The sequence below is a fragment of the Myxocyprinus asiaticus genome, chromosome 33 (assembly GCF_019703515.2).
Source record: "Myxocyprinus asiaticus isolate MX2 ecotype Aquarium Trade chromosome 33, UBuf_Myxa_2, whole genome shotgun sequence".
NCBI classification, from domain to species: Eukaryota; Metazoa; Chordata; class Actinopteri; order Cypriniformes; family Catostomidae; genus Myxocyprinus; species Myxocyprinus asiaticus.
Genome location: NC_059376.1, coordinates 8,745,132 through 8,761,933, shown reverse-complemented (window position 1 = coordinate 8,761,933; position 16,802 = coordinate 8,745,132). Strand labels below are relative to the sequence as shown.

General features: G+C 39.3%; 1 protein-coding gene across 1 annotated transcript in view; it reads right to left on the bottom strand.

Moving 5' to 3' along the window:
- The window catches only part of LOC127424219 (FERM domain-containing protein 3-like), a 142,305-nt gene extending 132,451 nt beyond the window's left edge, over positions 1-9,854 (bottom strand). Inside the window, exon 1 of the mRNA XM_051669206.1 lies at positions 9,747-9,854. Coding sequence (XP_051525166.1) covers positions 9,747-9,851 — 105 coding nt within the window. The 5' untranslated portion in view covers positions 9,852-9,854. The remainder of the gene's footprint in view (positions 1-9,746) is intronic.
- Positions 9,855-16,802: the final 6,948 nt, after the last annotated feature.

Genomic DNA, 16,802 nt, shown 5'->3' with positions numbered 1-16,802 from the left:
GTCACATCCATGACTCTGTCATGGCACGTATCAGCTTGAGTCAACAGCTGGTTTTGAACAGCGGTCCTCTGACTCTAAGGCTAACACTTAATGAGGCGAGTTAACACACAAACCGGATCTCCAGGAAGAATGGTGCTGCCCTTTGAGATGCAGTCTTTTGATGGAAGCTAGACTGCAGGACCACTCATCCAGGCGAGACATTTCTGGCTGTTCATGAGAAGGATAGCCTGAGGGAAAAAACTGTTCCTGTGCCTGATGGTTCTGGTGCTCAGAGCTCTGAAGCGTCGGCCAGAAGGCAACAGTTCAAAAAGGTAGTGGGCAGGGTGAGTTGGGTCCAGAGTGATTTTTCCAGCCTTTTTCCTCACTCTGGAAGTGTATAGTCCTTGAACACCAATAATCCAATAATCAATAAACCAATAATCCTCTCAGCAGTCCGAACTGTCCTTTGTAGTCTTCTGATATCCGATTTCATAGCTGAACCAAACCAGACAGTTACTGAAATGCAGAGGACAGACTCAATGACTGCTGAGTAGAACTGTATCAGCAGCGCCTGTGGCAGGTTGAACTTCCTCAACTGGTGAAGGAATTACAACCTCTGCTGGGCCTTTTTTGCAATGGAGTCAATGTGGTTTTCCCACTTCAGGTCCTGTGACATGGTAGTGCCCAGGAACTTGAATGACTCCACTGCTGCCACAGTGCTGTTTAGAATGGTGAGGGGGGACAGTGTTGGGGTGTTCCACAAGCCACAATCATCTCCACCATTTTGAGGGTGTTCAGCTCAAGGTTGTTATGACTGCACCAGTGAGCCAGCTGTTCAACCTCCCTTCTGTATGCAGACTCATCGTCATCTCGGATGAGGCCGATGACAGTAGTGTCATCTGCAAACTTCAGGAGCTTGACAGAGGGGTCCTTGGCGATGCAGTCATTGGTGTAGAGGGAGAAGAGTAGTGTGGAGAGCACACATCCTTGACGGGCAGCAATGCTGATTGTACAGGTGCTGGAAGTGAATTTCCCCAGTCTCACTAGCTGCTGCCTGTCTGTCAGAAAGCTGGTAATCCACTGATAGATAGACGTGGGAACAGAGATTTGGTGTAATTTAGTCCGGAGAATAGCTGGGATGATGGACTCTGATTTCCTTATTCAGTGTGTTCCTGGCCTGATTGTACAAGACTTTATCCCCACCCCTGTAAGCATCCTCTTTGGCCTGACTAAGCTGCCTGAGTTCTGCTGTAAACCATGGTTTGTCATTGTAAAATGTTAAATAAGTCCTAGTAGGGATGCACATATCCTCACAGAAACTGATATATGATGTAACAGTATCTGTGAGTTCTTCCAAATTGGTGTCTGCAGCCTCAAAAACACTCCAATCAGTGCAGTCAAAGCAGGCTTGTAGTTCCAGCTCTGCTTCATTGGTCCATCTCTTTACAGTCCTTACTACAGGCTTAGTAGATTTTAGTTTCTGTCTGTAGTTTGGAAGAAGATTGGAAGACATCCTCTGTGGACCACTCACTCATATTTGATGCTGCGAGGGACGACGTCACCCCCATCATCAGGACCGCCAATGTGATAAGGCCGTGCGCTCCAAAAGAGGGCTGGAGCTCATCATGCATATACTGTACTGGCATGGATGCTACATCGGAAGATCGAGGAGATCGCGGGGCTTGCGCCGGTGTGGGATCTTCCTCGACTTCATCCAATTCAACCTCATGGCCTCGCCGTGCCTCCCAGTGTGAACCCTCAGGAACTAACACAGGAGGCGGGTGGGAGGGCGTGGGAGGCGGGATCATCCCTCAGAATGAGGGCGATCCTTGAGCGGAGCGTCCGGAGGCTCATGCCATCGCAGTGAGAGCAGAGTGTCTCTATGAGAGCCGCTTAGACGTGGGCAGTGAACGCAGCTCTCATATTCATCTGATGGCAGGATGTGCTGCTCGCATGCGGAACACTTGCAGAACGACATCTTGAAAAAGACGTGTTGCAAGCAAGTGGCTCTTTATGTGATACATCAACATATTAATACGTATATATGAAAAAGATACAATATCTCCTGCCGGAATGCTGCGGGAAGCAGGGGTGTCTTGCTGAAGCTCTGTGTTGTTCAACAGCGAGCGTCTGATGATAAGAACCCCTTCACAGAGAAGCGTCTTCGACGGCGAGGCAGAGAGAATATTTGCTGGAACACTGCAGGGGAGGGGTGAGTGTTCTCAATGCATGCACTGAGTGGTACAGGCGATGAGTCGTCCTGTCTGCGTCTGCAGAGAAGATCCCATCCGCTAAAGAAGTGCATCTTGATGGCAAAGCAAGGAGGGCTTTCAAGTTGAGAGATGATGTCACTGTCTTGAAGGAAGAAAATTCTGAAGAAGTGGGGTTCGCGCACCCGCTTCTATATGCCAACTGCGTGCCTAAAGGGGCGGGGCTCAAACACCATTGCCAATCTCAGGATTGCCGTTATTGTACAAGAGTTTCAACTAAGTCATCAGAAGGAATTCCCCATAGCGATTCTCGCAATGTCGAGCGAACTGAATCGAAAGGGAACTGTGGCTAGACCTTTTTCACACTCCAGGTTTTAGAACATGGAAGTAAACGATTGCAGGGTAAACTTCGACAGTGGTTAATGGGAGTAAATGGGAGACCACAGCAAATAATATTTTCACTTACCCATTTGCGGCAAGAGCAAAAGAGGCTTTCCAGAAGAAAACAAATAGAAAGTGGTGGACTAAGACAGTCAGATGGGAGAAGATGCCAAATTTACTGTTACTCTATCAGCAGCTGTAATCGAAACCCCCTCGGTAATATAACACAAAGCATAATGTTATAAACTTACTCTCAATAATAAAAAGAATTATCATATAAAAAAAGTTTGCTAGATTTACGCTGCTAAATAAGGAGTAAACGCGTCATCACAATCTGTGAAAAGGTCTATTGTGCCACTGTTTAATTTGACAGCCACAGAAACAAACAATGCTGCTCTTTTGCTCAGTTTTCAGTCTCATATTATCTTTGGAGGGCAGGGTTTTGGAATGAGTGGGCGTGGCTAATTCAACATCTCAGTCACATGAAATCTACAGAACACTAAAATGGCTTACAGTAGCTTTAAGTATCAAACTCAAGGTATGTACCTCTGTCTTTCATGGCTCAATAATGATAATTGGAACATGCTTGGCCAGTTTTTATTGTGTACTAAGATTCCTAAATGAGAATGTTGACCTACACTACAAACGACACATCAGACATAAACTCAGCATTTAAATCTTCTTGTAGCTGATAAAAAAGTAAGAACATAAGTGCTTCTAACATGTAAAAGTGTAGTGATGGAGGTGCAGCCCTTGTCTATGAGGATAGTCATGAAATATGCAGCAGGAACCTATCCAAGACCAAGAAGCCGTTAGAGCCTTGTGGCATTCTAGAATATTCATAAGACCAAACAGAGCACTCCCTCTTTTAGCTCAAAAGTTTATAAACACCACAACAGAAAGACCAACAATATCTGAAAAAATTGGAGGGGAAGAAGGGAGAGGGGTAAAGTGATGCACATCTCTCTCTCTCTGTCCTCTAATACTTCCATTTCATTTTGTACACCTCCTTCAACAGGTACAGATATAGGTAAATGGACCAGAGTGAATCATCAGAGAATTATTCACCAACAGAAATTTTAATAGTTCAGTAAAACTTTGTAAAGCTTTTTTCAGTGATCCAAGCAATGGCATATGTTTGGTTGGAAAGTTAGTAGGGACATATAGCAAGTATAATATTCAAAATGTTGGTATTAAGAAAATGTGTCTGGTAATATAGGCAAAATAACATTGTTACCTCATATAACAAGTCTAATTTCTTATTTCTCTGCCCCACCATATTAAATATGAGCCTTTTTTTATGAAAAAGCAGAATCCTCCACTGGGTTGCATGCAAAACTCAGGACGTTTTTGACAGGAACTATTTTGTACACAAAAAAGTATGCTTGTTTAAATCTACTAATTTCAAGGATTGGATGTCAAATACCAGTGGAAATTACCCTGCATAATCTCCAGAAGTTTTTTTTTTAATCTTACAAACGACTGTGATTGGTGCATCCTGAACAGCACTGATAAAAGCTGCTTCAGAAGAGGTAGGAAAATAATTTACACATTAATAAATATATTAAGGACATTTAATAGTTGTTAAAATGAAAATAAAAAACATGGTATAAAATGTAAGTATTTTCTATGTGGTAGAATTGCCCAAATGTTGGTCAGGACATTTCCAATTTTCTGAAAGTTGACAAGGATCCAAGATTAGCTTGTCCTACCTAAAGCCAGGAATTTACAGTATAGTCCTGGCAAAAAGTTGCCATACTTTCACAGTTATTTTCACAATGGTATTTTCTCAGTTTATTACAGTTAAAAATCAACGTCACATCACAGCGAATAGGACCAGGAAATAACTGTGATGTAGCAGCACTGAGCTGTAGAATCTCATCAATTGTGTACATTTTGGTAATCTCTTGTAGATTAACTGTAATGATGTGATGTTTTTAACTGTTTGATGGGAAATATTTTGCTGTTGCTTTTGTCGTCATTTTAAATTTGTTTTGTAATATTGTCTATAATTGTGTTTGTTGATTGTCACCATTGTTGAGTTTGTATGCTGAGTGTTGATATTTGTGTGTGACAGGTTGACAACTCGTACTAAAAGTTTATCTTAGATGAGAACCACTCAGCCTATTCCCTATGAAACACTGATCCTGCAACATAATAAAAAATTAAAAAATAAAAAAAAAATCAGAAAGGTAACTCTGAGTTCATATCTCACATTTTTTTTCTCACAATTGTGACTCACATAACTATGAGACATAAAGTCTCAATTGGGAGATATAATGTGTGAATAATGTGCGAAAATTCTGAATTTCTATCTTACAATTGCAAGAAATAAATTCAAAATTGCAAGATACAAAGTTTCAATTGCAAGATATTATGTGCGAGATAAAATGTATATTGCAATTTTCGACTATGTATCTCACAATTTAAACTTTATGTATTGCAATTAGGGGTGCACTGATCAATCGGCCACTGATCTAAATCGGCCGATCTTCATCTTAAGTCTGTGATCGGACAATCGTGCTTAGAATCAGGGCCAAACTTTTTTGCAGCATGCAGGGAATCACACATACACTGCTACTCTAATGAATGAGCACTTTCACAGCCCTTGATGACAGTGTGAGGGCCTCTGGAGGGTGAATTGTTGGCAATTCTAAGTATTTACGAATTTGAACTTTCAGACATGCTGTTATTCAGATGAATATGCAGGTTTGTTTTTTAAAATGTGTAAGAATTACACGTGTATGAATATTAAGTTGCCTATTTTCTAGACTCATTATAGTAATTCTGACTCACTGCACTGTGAGCACAGAGAGGATAAAGAGACTGCAAACGGGTATAAAAACGAATTAAACAACAAATAAACATGTGTATACAAATCTGAGTATACGTGATGTGTTGAGTGACAGAGACTGTTTGAGCGATCATGAGCACTTTCAGCTTCACTCCCTTCAATATGCTCACTCGCGGTATCAATCTAACATGCACGCTCTCCAGGTGCTCTCAATATCTCAGTCACTCATCTCACTATTCTGTGAGGATCCCAATTTAAATCAGATTAATGTTGGTCACAATACCACTAATAACAGATGTAACCGTTTTAACCTTCAATAACGGCACTGCGTCTTCACGCATTTGCTTAATAATTAGTGATTTGTGTTACTGCAAAACGCCAAAGACAGTAAACAAATTATAGATAATAATGATTTCTCACTGGAGCATTTTTAGAGCTTGTAATGGATATATTTTTCTTATTTTTGAACGAATCTCTGCTGTGTGTAATGCTCTCATGGTTTTTACTGCTTACCAGTATGTCACAATGACCTTTTGATATTGACAACAGAACTTATTCATAACTGTTTCAAAACAAATAAATGTTAGCAATTCACAATTAATGTAATTTTAATGTCATTTTGGTAACATTATAAAAAGGTTACAACATTAGTTAATGCATTAGGTATCATGAACAAACAATGAACAATATACTGTATTTTATTAATTATTATGTTAGTCAATAAAATTACAATTAGATCATAGTGCATTAACTGATGTTAACTAATACAACTTTTGATTTTAAAAATGTAATAATATATGCTGTATTTAACATTAAGTTAATTAGATCATGTTAAATGTTAATAAATGTTAATGTTCTTAAATAATGTTAACAAATGGAAACTTTTTGTAGAGTGTTACCATAATTTTACTGTGTGGGGCATAAACATATAACTGCACAATATAACTTGCAAATGCATGGCAAAGGGCACTTTTTTAAAAAATCGGTATCGGACGATCTTTGTGTTAAAAATAGGAGATCGATATCGGCCTCAAATTTCCTGATCGGTGCACCACTACTCACAATTGTGAGAAATAAAGTAAAAATTGTGAGACAAGCCAGTTAAGTCGCAATTGCCAGATATAAATTCGCAATTGTGAGGTATAAAGTGCGAGATATAATGTTGCGACTTTATATTTTGCAATTTCGACTTTATATTTCACAATTCCGAGTGCAACCACTTGTGTTCTGGCTGGGAAAAAATGAAGAAAAAAGTTCTTAAATGCAAGTTCCAAGCCAAAGGGAACACTTATTACCATAAAGGTGACATCAATATGACTATTAATACTACTGTCCCACAATGTAAAGATATGGTTATTTTACAGTATTTGAAAACAGTATTTTATTGTAAGAAATTACTGTTAAATTTTGTAAAACCCTGGAAGCTTTATACAGTGTAAGTAGAACCATTATAAGACAGCAATATTTCCTATATTCACTGTCAATGCGTGGTTTTCCAAAAGAAAAGTGTGGAAATGGATGTTTTCATTAAAGGGATGCTACTAACACTAAAGGAAGCCAAAACTGAAGCATTATACTCCACATACATTATAAGATGACTGGGTACTGTGAATGACCCTGAAAAAAGCTCAAATGCAAATCATCATCGTTTATCATCAGTTATCATCAAACACTTAATCATGTGTGCATTACAGTTAAATGATGATGATAACAACATTAAGGCTGCCTCGTGGCTTTTAGAGGTTCAATTATATTAATATTACAAAACTTCAGGCAGATGTTCAATAGAGATATTTTCATTGTCCCCAAGAATGCTTTAAGAGGAATCCTCCAACTGCAATTTCAAGAGTGTTTCCCAGAAACCCTCAGATGGGTTCCCTCATCTGACTAGACCGGAACATGGAGGGCATGATGGAATTCTGTCTCAAAATCTAGTGAGCTGACTACATAGACCAGGGGTTTTCAAACCTTTTGATGCCAAGGACCCCAAATATGACGATCCACTTGCAAGGGACCCCCTTCCTAAAATATTATGGCAGCTGTATATTTTCATGTAGAATGGGCCTTTAATAATGTATGAGAAAAATAGTAAGTGTGATATTATAAAGACAGCATGTTGATTGCAAAATTAAATAATTGGCTTTTATATCGTAATTGTACTAAAGTCAAAAGAAATGAATAAAATATTATGTAGAACATATTTACTTATACTGTACATTTTCAATTCAACTGAAATTAATTTGTGGCCTTCCAAACCAGAATAAAACAGTAATGTTAAATTTGGTAAATGTTTACACTTTTATATTATTTTTATTTTTTTATTTTTTTTGTACTCTTTTTCGCTCTGAAATTTTCTGCTAACCGCCTAGCACCCAGTTTGAAAACACCTGTCCTTGACATAAAATTCATGTTAAAGGAATATTCTGGGTGTGACGAGGAGGAGGGTGTGGTCGGGCTGTAACTATGGACACCCGGCGCTGAATCAGCGGAAGAGGGATAAAGAGGATCCGGGGACACCAGTTCGAGAGAGATAGAGACACACACGGCCGCTGTGTGTGTGTGTGTGTGTGTGTGTGTGTGTGTGCGCGCGCACTTATGTTTGTTTAAGTTCAGTTATGTAATTAAAGTTATGTTGACTGTTCTGCCGGTTCTTGCCCATCCTTTACCCATTACATTGGTGCTGAAACCCAGCGAGGAGGAGTGATGTGCAGTCATGGAATCCTCGCCACTGCCGTCCACCAGGGGAGGAGTCACGACCGTCCGCCAGGAGACGGAGTCATCACTGCCGCCCGCCGGGAGTCAGAGAGACCGCTGTCGTTCGCCAGCCGTTCCGTCCGCCAGGGGTCGGAGGACACGCTACCATCCGCCAGGGGAGGAGCGTTATTCAGATGAATAAGTGAGGCACTTACAATGGAAGTTAATGGGACCAATTTTTGGAGGGTTTAAAGGCAGAAATGTAAAGCTTATTTTATAAAAGCACTTTAATTCTTCTGTTAAAACTGGTGTATCATTTGAGCTGTTAAGTTGTTTAAATAGACATTTCTAGTCATTTTAAGGTTTGCTGACATTACATCGTCATGGCAACGAAGTGGCACAACTGGCTATAACTTTACACAAATGAGGTCAGTATTTGATTTTATCACACTAAATTAATGTTTACATGCATATTGTTTATGTCATGTGGCTATACTTTTGAAACAGTGAGTATTTTGATGTTTAAAAATTGGCCCCTATTATTGTACTATAAGTGCATCACTTTAACCTTAATTTTTGTTAAAGAAGGGGCAAGTCAAAATAAACGTTTGTGGTAATCAACATTATGCTACAAATGCTGTCAATTGAGCTTAACTTGTATTGAACCCGGAATATTCCTTTAAGATATTTGTTATGTAATGTTTCCATTGGCTTTCTGAAGGTCTAAAAAATATGGCAATGTCGAAGTCCTGGTGAAAAAATTATTCAGTTTCATAGCTGCATTCAGTTTCAAGTGCTCTCTAAAATGCTGATGAAACAAACAGTTCTTCTAATAGTAAGGAGCTTTGGTGTCCATCGAGGACTTTTTCAGTAAACTTCCATCACTTTGGAAAGAAAGAGGAGAGATCTAACACAAGGGCATCCGACATGTTCACATACAAGGTGCATTGCATCTAGAAGTGTCGTGCACATTCAAAATGAGGGTTTTTGGAGGGTTTTGAGCCAAGTGGATTTTAAATGCAACTTTGGTTAAGTCTCAGTCTCTTAGTTAATTAAGTTGCACAATTATTGTAAGGCAAAAGTGTTTGTCTAAAACGCATCTTAACAAAATGTTTAGTTGATAATCAAACCCGTTTCCACTTGCACGCCGAATGAAAAAGAAACACTAATAAGTTGTTAAAAAGTGTTTCCCCCATTGGACAAGTATTATCTCGCTTTGGGCACTAATAGAGAGCCGGACTCTGGTGCATCCTCAAAACAAGACGCCCCCTGCCTGTATCAATAGCAGTCATGTTTTCTGTTCCAAAACCTCTACATTCAAGACATTTAAATTATACCGTTATATATCTGAGGAATAGCGAATATCAATCTTTCAATTTTCCACAATTCTCTCCTGTATGAATAAAATGCATTTTGGATATGAAGCTTACTAGCGTACAAAGTCAAGGGCGTAACTGTTTGAACGGGCAATCCAATGACGAGAAATATGACAACATGACGAAATCGTCATCACTCCCTAGGCGTCCGCCACCTAAACATGCGCAAACATGCAGCCAAAAAGCGCTTTCGACTGTCAGTTTAGCTCTTGAAATAAGCATTATGTCTATATCCATGTTTATAATCGCAGTAAAAAGCATCGCATCAGTGAGCGCGCGAATGCTGGAGCACACGCGCTCGCTCGCCCCTACCTGGATGCTGCACGAGATTTCCGAGTCGTCCAGCAGCCGAACCGTGCACTGGACCTCCTGCGCCAGGGACGAGATGCTCGGGCTCCGGAACCGAAGCATTTTCATGGCTCTTGGTTCCGCATAGCAAAGCAAAGCTGTGCCTTTTGTCTCAGAGAAAGAACGTTGTGTCGGTTACGCGTTGTCGGAAGGAGAGATGTCGCGTTACATGACCGGGAGAGCGAACCCCGTTTTCATTCACTCCGCCCTCCCTCCCGTGCGCGCGCCTCCCTTCATCGGTTCAATCACATCAGAAACATCAGCGATTCACCTGTAATAAACAACTACACACAGTGTGTTGCCATGACAACGGGAGTACCTCACGGTAGCAGTTATCAAGCAGTTAGCTCTCAAAATGTTTCTGGCATATTTTTGTTTGTTTGTTTATTTTTTACATTAACTGTGTGGTACTTGTACATTTGCATAACGACGGGATTTACTGTTACACTTTATTAAAGAATGAATCCAAAATACAATAATTACTCCAGTTACTGTTGTTATAGTTATACTGCTGTTAACCCATAATAATTTATTATTATTATTATTATTATTACTGGATGAATGATAGTGATTTTACAGTCATTGGTATTTTGGAAAATGGTTACCATAACATTTTTGAAAGAGAAACTATTGTCACCATGATATATTTTTTATTATTATTATTATTATTTATTATTGAACATTTACAAAATTCATAACTTTACAAGAGAATTCAATGTCATATTGTAAGGGCAGTCATATGTTCTGAGCTCACACAATGTGTTGCCATAAATTACTTTCCATTAAATAAAAATATTTACAACCCCAGTTCCAAAAAATTGGGACTGTATGGAAAATGCTAATAAAAACCTAAACGAGTGATTTGTAAATTCTATTGTAAGTTCGTTGTCTGGTCAATGAAGGAATCAGGAGGCAGCGAACTGTCAACGTGAGTATTTTTATTACTCTTCAGCGTCGTTCACAAAAAAGGCACTCAGTGGTCAAGTAGTCACACACACAAACGAGTAAAAGCTTCTTATCACACACAGGTACCTACACTCACTCACTCACACACGCGCTCTCTCTCTCTCTCTCTACCATCACTACAACAAGAAACAGGTGTTAGAGATAATTATAACCCAGGTGACGAGCCTTACCGCTCTCTCTCTCCCACAGACAGACACACGACCATGCCCCCATCACCATATTTACCTTAATTGTGAATTTAACGATGTATACACCCATAATTTTAGTTATCAAATTAATTTTAAAAAATTAATTTTAATTATTTGAAGTATACACTTAAAATAATTTTAATCAGATTATTGCATCATGCTCAAAAAAGTTGGGACAGTTGAGTGTTTACCACTGTGTAACATAATTTCTTCTAATAACATTAATTAAGCATTTGGGCACTGAAGAAACAAGTTTGTTAAGTTTAGATGGTGGAATTTTCCCCCATTCATCCATTATATAGGTCTTTAGCTGCACAATTGGGGTCTTCCTTGCTGTATGGTGTGCTTTATTATGCACCACACATTCTCAATTGGAGACAGGTTATAACTGCAGGCAGGCCAATCTAGCACCCACACTCTCTGTTTACACAGCCATGCACTTGTAATCCGGGCAGTATGTGGTTTGGCGTTATCCTGCTGGAAAATGTAGAGACATCCCTGAAAAAGACACATCTGGATGGCAGCATATTTTGCTCCAAAATTTGTACATATCTTTCTGCATTAATGGTGCCCTCACAGATGTGCAAGTTACCCATACCAGGGCACTGGCACTGGATTTTGGAGCTGTCACTGATAACAGCCCGGAGAACATACAGTTGTGCTCAAAAGTTTGCATACCCTGGCAGAAATTATGACATTTTGGCATTGATTTTGAAAATATGACTGATCATGCAAAAAAAACCCTGTCTTTTATTTAAGGATAGTGATCATATGAAGCCATTTATTATCACGTAGTTGTTTGGCTCCTTTTTAAATCATAATGGTAACAGAAATCACCCAAATGGCCCTGATCAAAAGTTTACATACCGTTGAATGTTTGGCCTTGTTACAGACACACAAGGTGACACACACAGGTTTAAATGGCAATTAAAGGTTAATTTCCCACACCTGTGGCTTTTTAAATTGCAATTAGTGTCTGTGTATAAATAGTCAATGAGTTTGTTAGCTCTCACGTGGATGCACTGAGCAGGCTAGATACTGAGCCATGGGGAGCAGAAAAGAACTGTCAAAAGACCTGCGTAACAAGGTAATGGAACTTTATAAAGATGGAAAAAGATATAAAAAGATATACAAAGCCTTGAAAATGCCAGTCAGTACTGTTCAATCACTTATTAAGAAGGGGAAAATTCGGGGATCTCTTGATACCAAGCCAATGTCAGGTAGACCAAGAAAGATTTCAGCCACAACTGCCAGAAGAATTGTTCGGGATACAAAGAAAAACCCACGGGTAACCTCAGGAGAAATACAGGCTGCTCTGGAAAAAGACGGTGTGGTTGTTTCAAGGAGCACAATACGACGATACTTGAACAAATATGAGCTGCATGGTCGAGTTGCCAGAAAGAAGCCAATCCCACAAAAAAGCCCAGTTACAATATGCCCGACAACACCTTTACAGGCCTCACAGCTTCTGACACACTGTAATTTGGAATGACGAGACCAAAATAGAGCTTTATGGTCACAACCATAAGCGCTATGTTTGGAGAGGGGTAAACAAGTATTGTGCTCCTTGAAACAACCACACCGTATTTTTCCAGAGCAGCCTGTATTTCTCCTGAGGTTACCTGTGGGTTTTTCTTTGTATCCCGAACAATTCTTCTGGCAGTTGTGGCTGAAATCTTTCTTGGTCTACCTGACCTTGGCTTGGTATCAAGAGATCCCCAAATTTTCCACTTCTTAATAAGTGACTGAACAGTACTGACTGGCATTTTCAAGGCTTTGGATATCTTTTTATATCCTTTTCCATCTTTATAAAGTTCCATTACCTTGTTACGCAGGTCTTTTGACAGCTCTTTTCTGCTCAGTATCTAGCCTGCTCAGTGCATCCACATGAGAGCTAACAAACTCATTAACTATTTATACACAGACACTAATTGCAATTTAAAAAGCCACAGGTGTGGGAAATTAACCTTTTATTGCCATTTAAACCTGTGTGTGTCACCTTGTGTGTCTGTAACAAGGCCAAACATTCAAGGGTATGTACACTTTTGATCCGGGCCATTTGGGTGATTTCTGTTATTATGATTTAAAAAGGAGCCAAACAACTATGTGATAATAAATGGCTTCATATGGTAACTATCCTTAAATAAAAGACATTTCTTTGCATGATCAGTCATATTTTCAAAATAAATCCCAAAATTTCACAATTTCTGCCAGGGTCTGCAAACTTTTGAGCACAACTGAACTTCTACAAACTTTTTTCTCCCCAAAATCTGACAGCGCGAGGTGAACGCTCTCTTTTGCCGTGAGACATGAGCAGCAGCAGCATTCGTTGATACTCACCCAGGAACTTCTCCTGCGTCAAAGACCACACGTGTGTTATTTATTTCAGAGCCACAAGAATTAAAAGACGGATTCTCTCTGTCTGCTTTATTTGGATGATAAAATAGTCACAGCTGTGATCACAGTTCCCGCCGGAATGCGAAAAAGAAGTGATAACATCGAACTGAGGGTTTAAGGATGTTATCTGTAAGGATAACTTGGATCTAACGAGGATTTCACAATTAACGTGAGGACTGAGCCCCAAGCATTGCAAGAGAAGCCCCGCGGGTGTGTGCTCTGTTATAAGTCTTCCTTGGCTGGGTTTTTTTTTCTTTTTTGCTTCCTTTCTTCTGTTGCATGTTTCTTTCTCTGTGTGTGTATCTTCACTACAACTGGATGTGAACTTGTCCTTGCACTAAACACCGTGAGTGTTGGATGTGTTCAGATTTGGCGAGCCACCCACATGATTCCTTTCCTGTGAAGACAGTAAATTGAGTGTTAGGAAAATCAGATTAATTTTGTTTGAACATTGAACGTGTTTGATTTTCTTTCTCTTTTTTTTAGTCAAGGACTGGAACTTATTACCTGAATTTGATTCAAGGAGTCAAGCAATTGAACTAAACTTTGGATTGACTCTCTTTATTTGGAGAAATGTCATGCTTGAATTGAATTGATTGTGAACAACTAAATTTGATTTGATTGATTAAATTTATTGTCATATACAGTGCATCCGGAAAGTATTCACAGCGCTTCACTTTTTCCACATTTTGTTATGTTACAGCCTTATTCCAAAATGGATTAAATTCATTATTTTCTTCAAATTTCTACAAACAATTCCCCATAATGACAACGTGAAAGAAGTTTGTTTGAAATCTTTGCAAATGTATTAAAAATAAAATGAAAAAAAAAAAAAAAAAAAAATCACGTACATAAGTATTCACAGCCTTTGCTCAATACTTTGTTGAAGCACCTTTGGTACCAATTACAGCCTCAAGTCTTTTTTAGTATGATGCTACAAGCTTGGCACACCTATTTTTGGGCAGTTTCTCCCATTCTTCTTTGCAGGACCTCTCAAGCTCCATTAGGTTGGATGGGGAGCATCGGTGCACAGCCATTTTCAGATCTCTCCAGAGATGTTCAATCGGGTTCAAGTCTGGGCTCTGGCTGGGCCACTCAAGGACATTCACAGAGTTGTCTCGGAGCCACTCCTTTGTTATCTTGGCTGTGTGCTTAGGGTCATTGTCCTGTTGGAAGATGAACCTTCGCCCCAGTCTGAGGTCCAGAGTGCTCTGGAGCAGGTTTTCATCAAGGATGTCTCTGTACATTGCTACATTCATCTTTCCCTCGATCCTGACTAGTCTCCCAGTCCCTGCCGCTGAAAAACATCCCCACGGCATGATGCTGCCACCACCATGCTTCACTGTAGGGATGGTATTGGCCAGGAGATGAGTGGTGCCTGGTTTCCTCCAGACATGATGCTTGCCATTCAGGCCAAAGAGTTCAATCTTTGTTTCTCATGGTCTGAGAGTCCTTCAGGTGCCTTTTGGCAAACTCCAGGCAGGCTGTCATGTGCCTTTTACTGAGGAGTGGCTTCCGTCTGGCCACTCTACCATACAGGCCTGATTGGTGGAGTGCTGCAGAGATGGTTGTTCTTCTGGAAGGTTCTCCTCTCTCCACAGAGAAATGCTGGAGCTCTGTCAGAGTGACCATCGGGTTCTTGGTCACCTCCCTGACTAAGGCCCTTCACCCCCGATCACTCAGTTTGGCCAGGCGGCCAGCTCTAGGAAGAGTCCTGGTGGTTCCAAACTTCTTCCATTTACGGATGATGGAGGCCACTGTGCTCATTGGGACCTTCAATGCTGCAGAAATTTTTCTGTACCCTTCCCCAGATCTGTGCCTCGATACAATCCTGTCTCGGAGGTCTACAGACAATTCCTTGGACTTTATGGCTTGGTTTGTGTTCTGACATGCACTGTTAACTGTGGGACCTTATATAGACAGGTGTGTGCCTTTCCAAATCATGTCCAATCAACTGAATTTACCACAGGTGGACTCCAATCAAGTTGTAGAAACATCTCAAGCATGATCAGTGGAAACAGGATGCACCTGAGTTCAATTTTGAGTGTCATGGCAAAGGCTGTGAATACTTTTTTTCATTTTTTATTTTTAATAAATTTGCAAAGATTTCAAACAAACTTTTCACGTTGTCATTATGGGGTATTGTTTGTAGAATTTTGAGGAAAATAATGAATTTAATCCATTTTGGAATAAGGCTCTAACATAACAAAATGTGGAAAAAGTGAAGCGCTGTGAATACTTTCCGGATGCACTGTACTTTTCATGTGCTTTACTATTTCACATGTCAACGTTTCATGCTTTGAGTTAAAGTAATTTTATATTGCAATTTGAACCAAGAGTGATTGTATGGATGTTTACCTGTCTTAATGCATTCAAATTTGATAAGTAAATAAGTCTAAAAGTGTTGTGATATTATGATATCGAACTAGAATTTGATATTTACCCCTTTGCACTACCTTTCAACCTTCTCCCTAAGAAGGAACAAGAAAAGAGTTAGCTGGAATAATTTTCAAATTGTTAACACCCATCAGTGACTGAATCTATCATTGAAATATCTTCCACTCATATAAAAGAAAAAAGAAAAAATCAAAAGAAAAGAAAAAACATTTCCATTTAAATATACTTACCTAAAACTAATCTGAGACTTTGTGAGTTATTCATTCGCTGTTGACAGCATCTCTCTTTCTCTCCGAAGTTGAACCCCAATATGGCAACTGCACAGCTAAAGACCTGCATGATCGATATATGGGGGAAAATTCTGCTTGCTAAACTTAATAAACTTGTGTCTTTATTGCTCAAATGCTTATTAAGTGTTATTAGAAGAAATGATGTTTCACAATGGTAAACACTTGACTGTCCCAACTTTTTTGACCGTGTTGCAATCATGCATCGTGCTGTCAATATAGCAGAGAAAATCCAGTTTTTCCATACTGTCCAAACGTTTTATTAATTGGAGTTATACCATGGCAACCATAGTCACCTACTGTAGCTACTACTGTTTCACAAATTTATTTCATATTTCATTCAGTATAAGAAGCTTTCAGATTTTATTTTATTTTTGTATTTATTTAAATGTCAGTGGTGGTTAAAAGCATAGCATGTTGCCATTGGCATAATTTGTAATTACCATGGTAAATGTTTTTTTGTCAGGGCATTTGCAGCCACAGGTAAATAACAAGGTATGTACTTTAGCAAATGTAAGCCCATATTCTCATATACAGTACATGTGACTTAAAATGATAAGATATTTTAAATACAAACATGCATAATACTTTTCCACAAATGTGAATAAACAACAAAATAGCTCAAATCAATGTGAAGTTATCTAAAAATATATAAAATATATCTTTGTGTTTATGCACAGCCAGCTCTAAACATCACGAGTTGACTGAGTGGAGTTTGTGGACTGAAGACTGTTGCAGAGATATTAAAACATAAAACAGAGCTTACATCATGACGGTCTTACTCC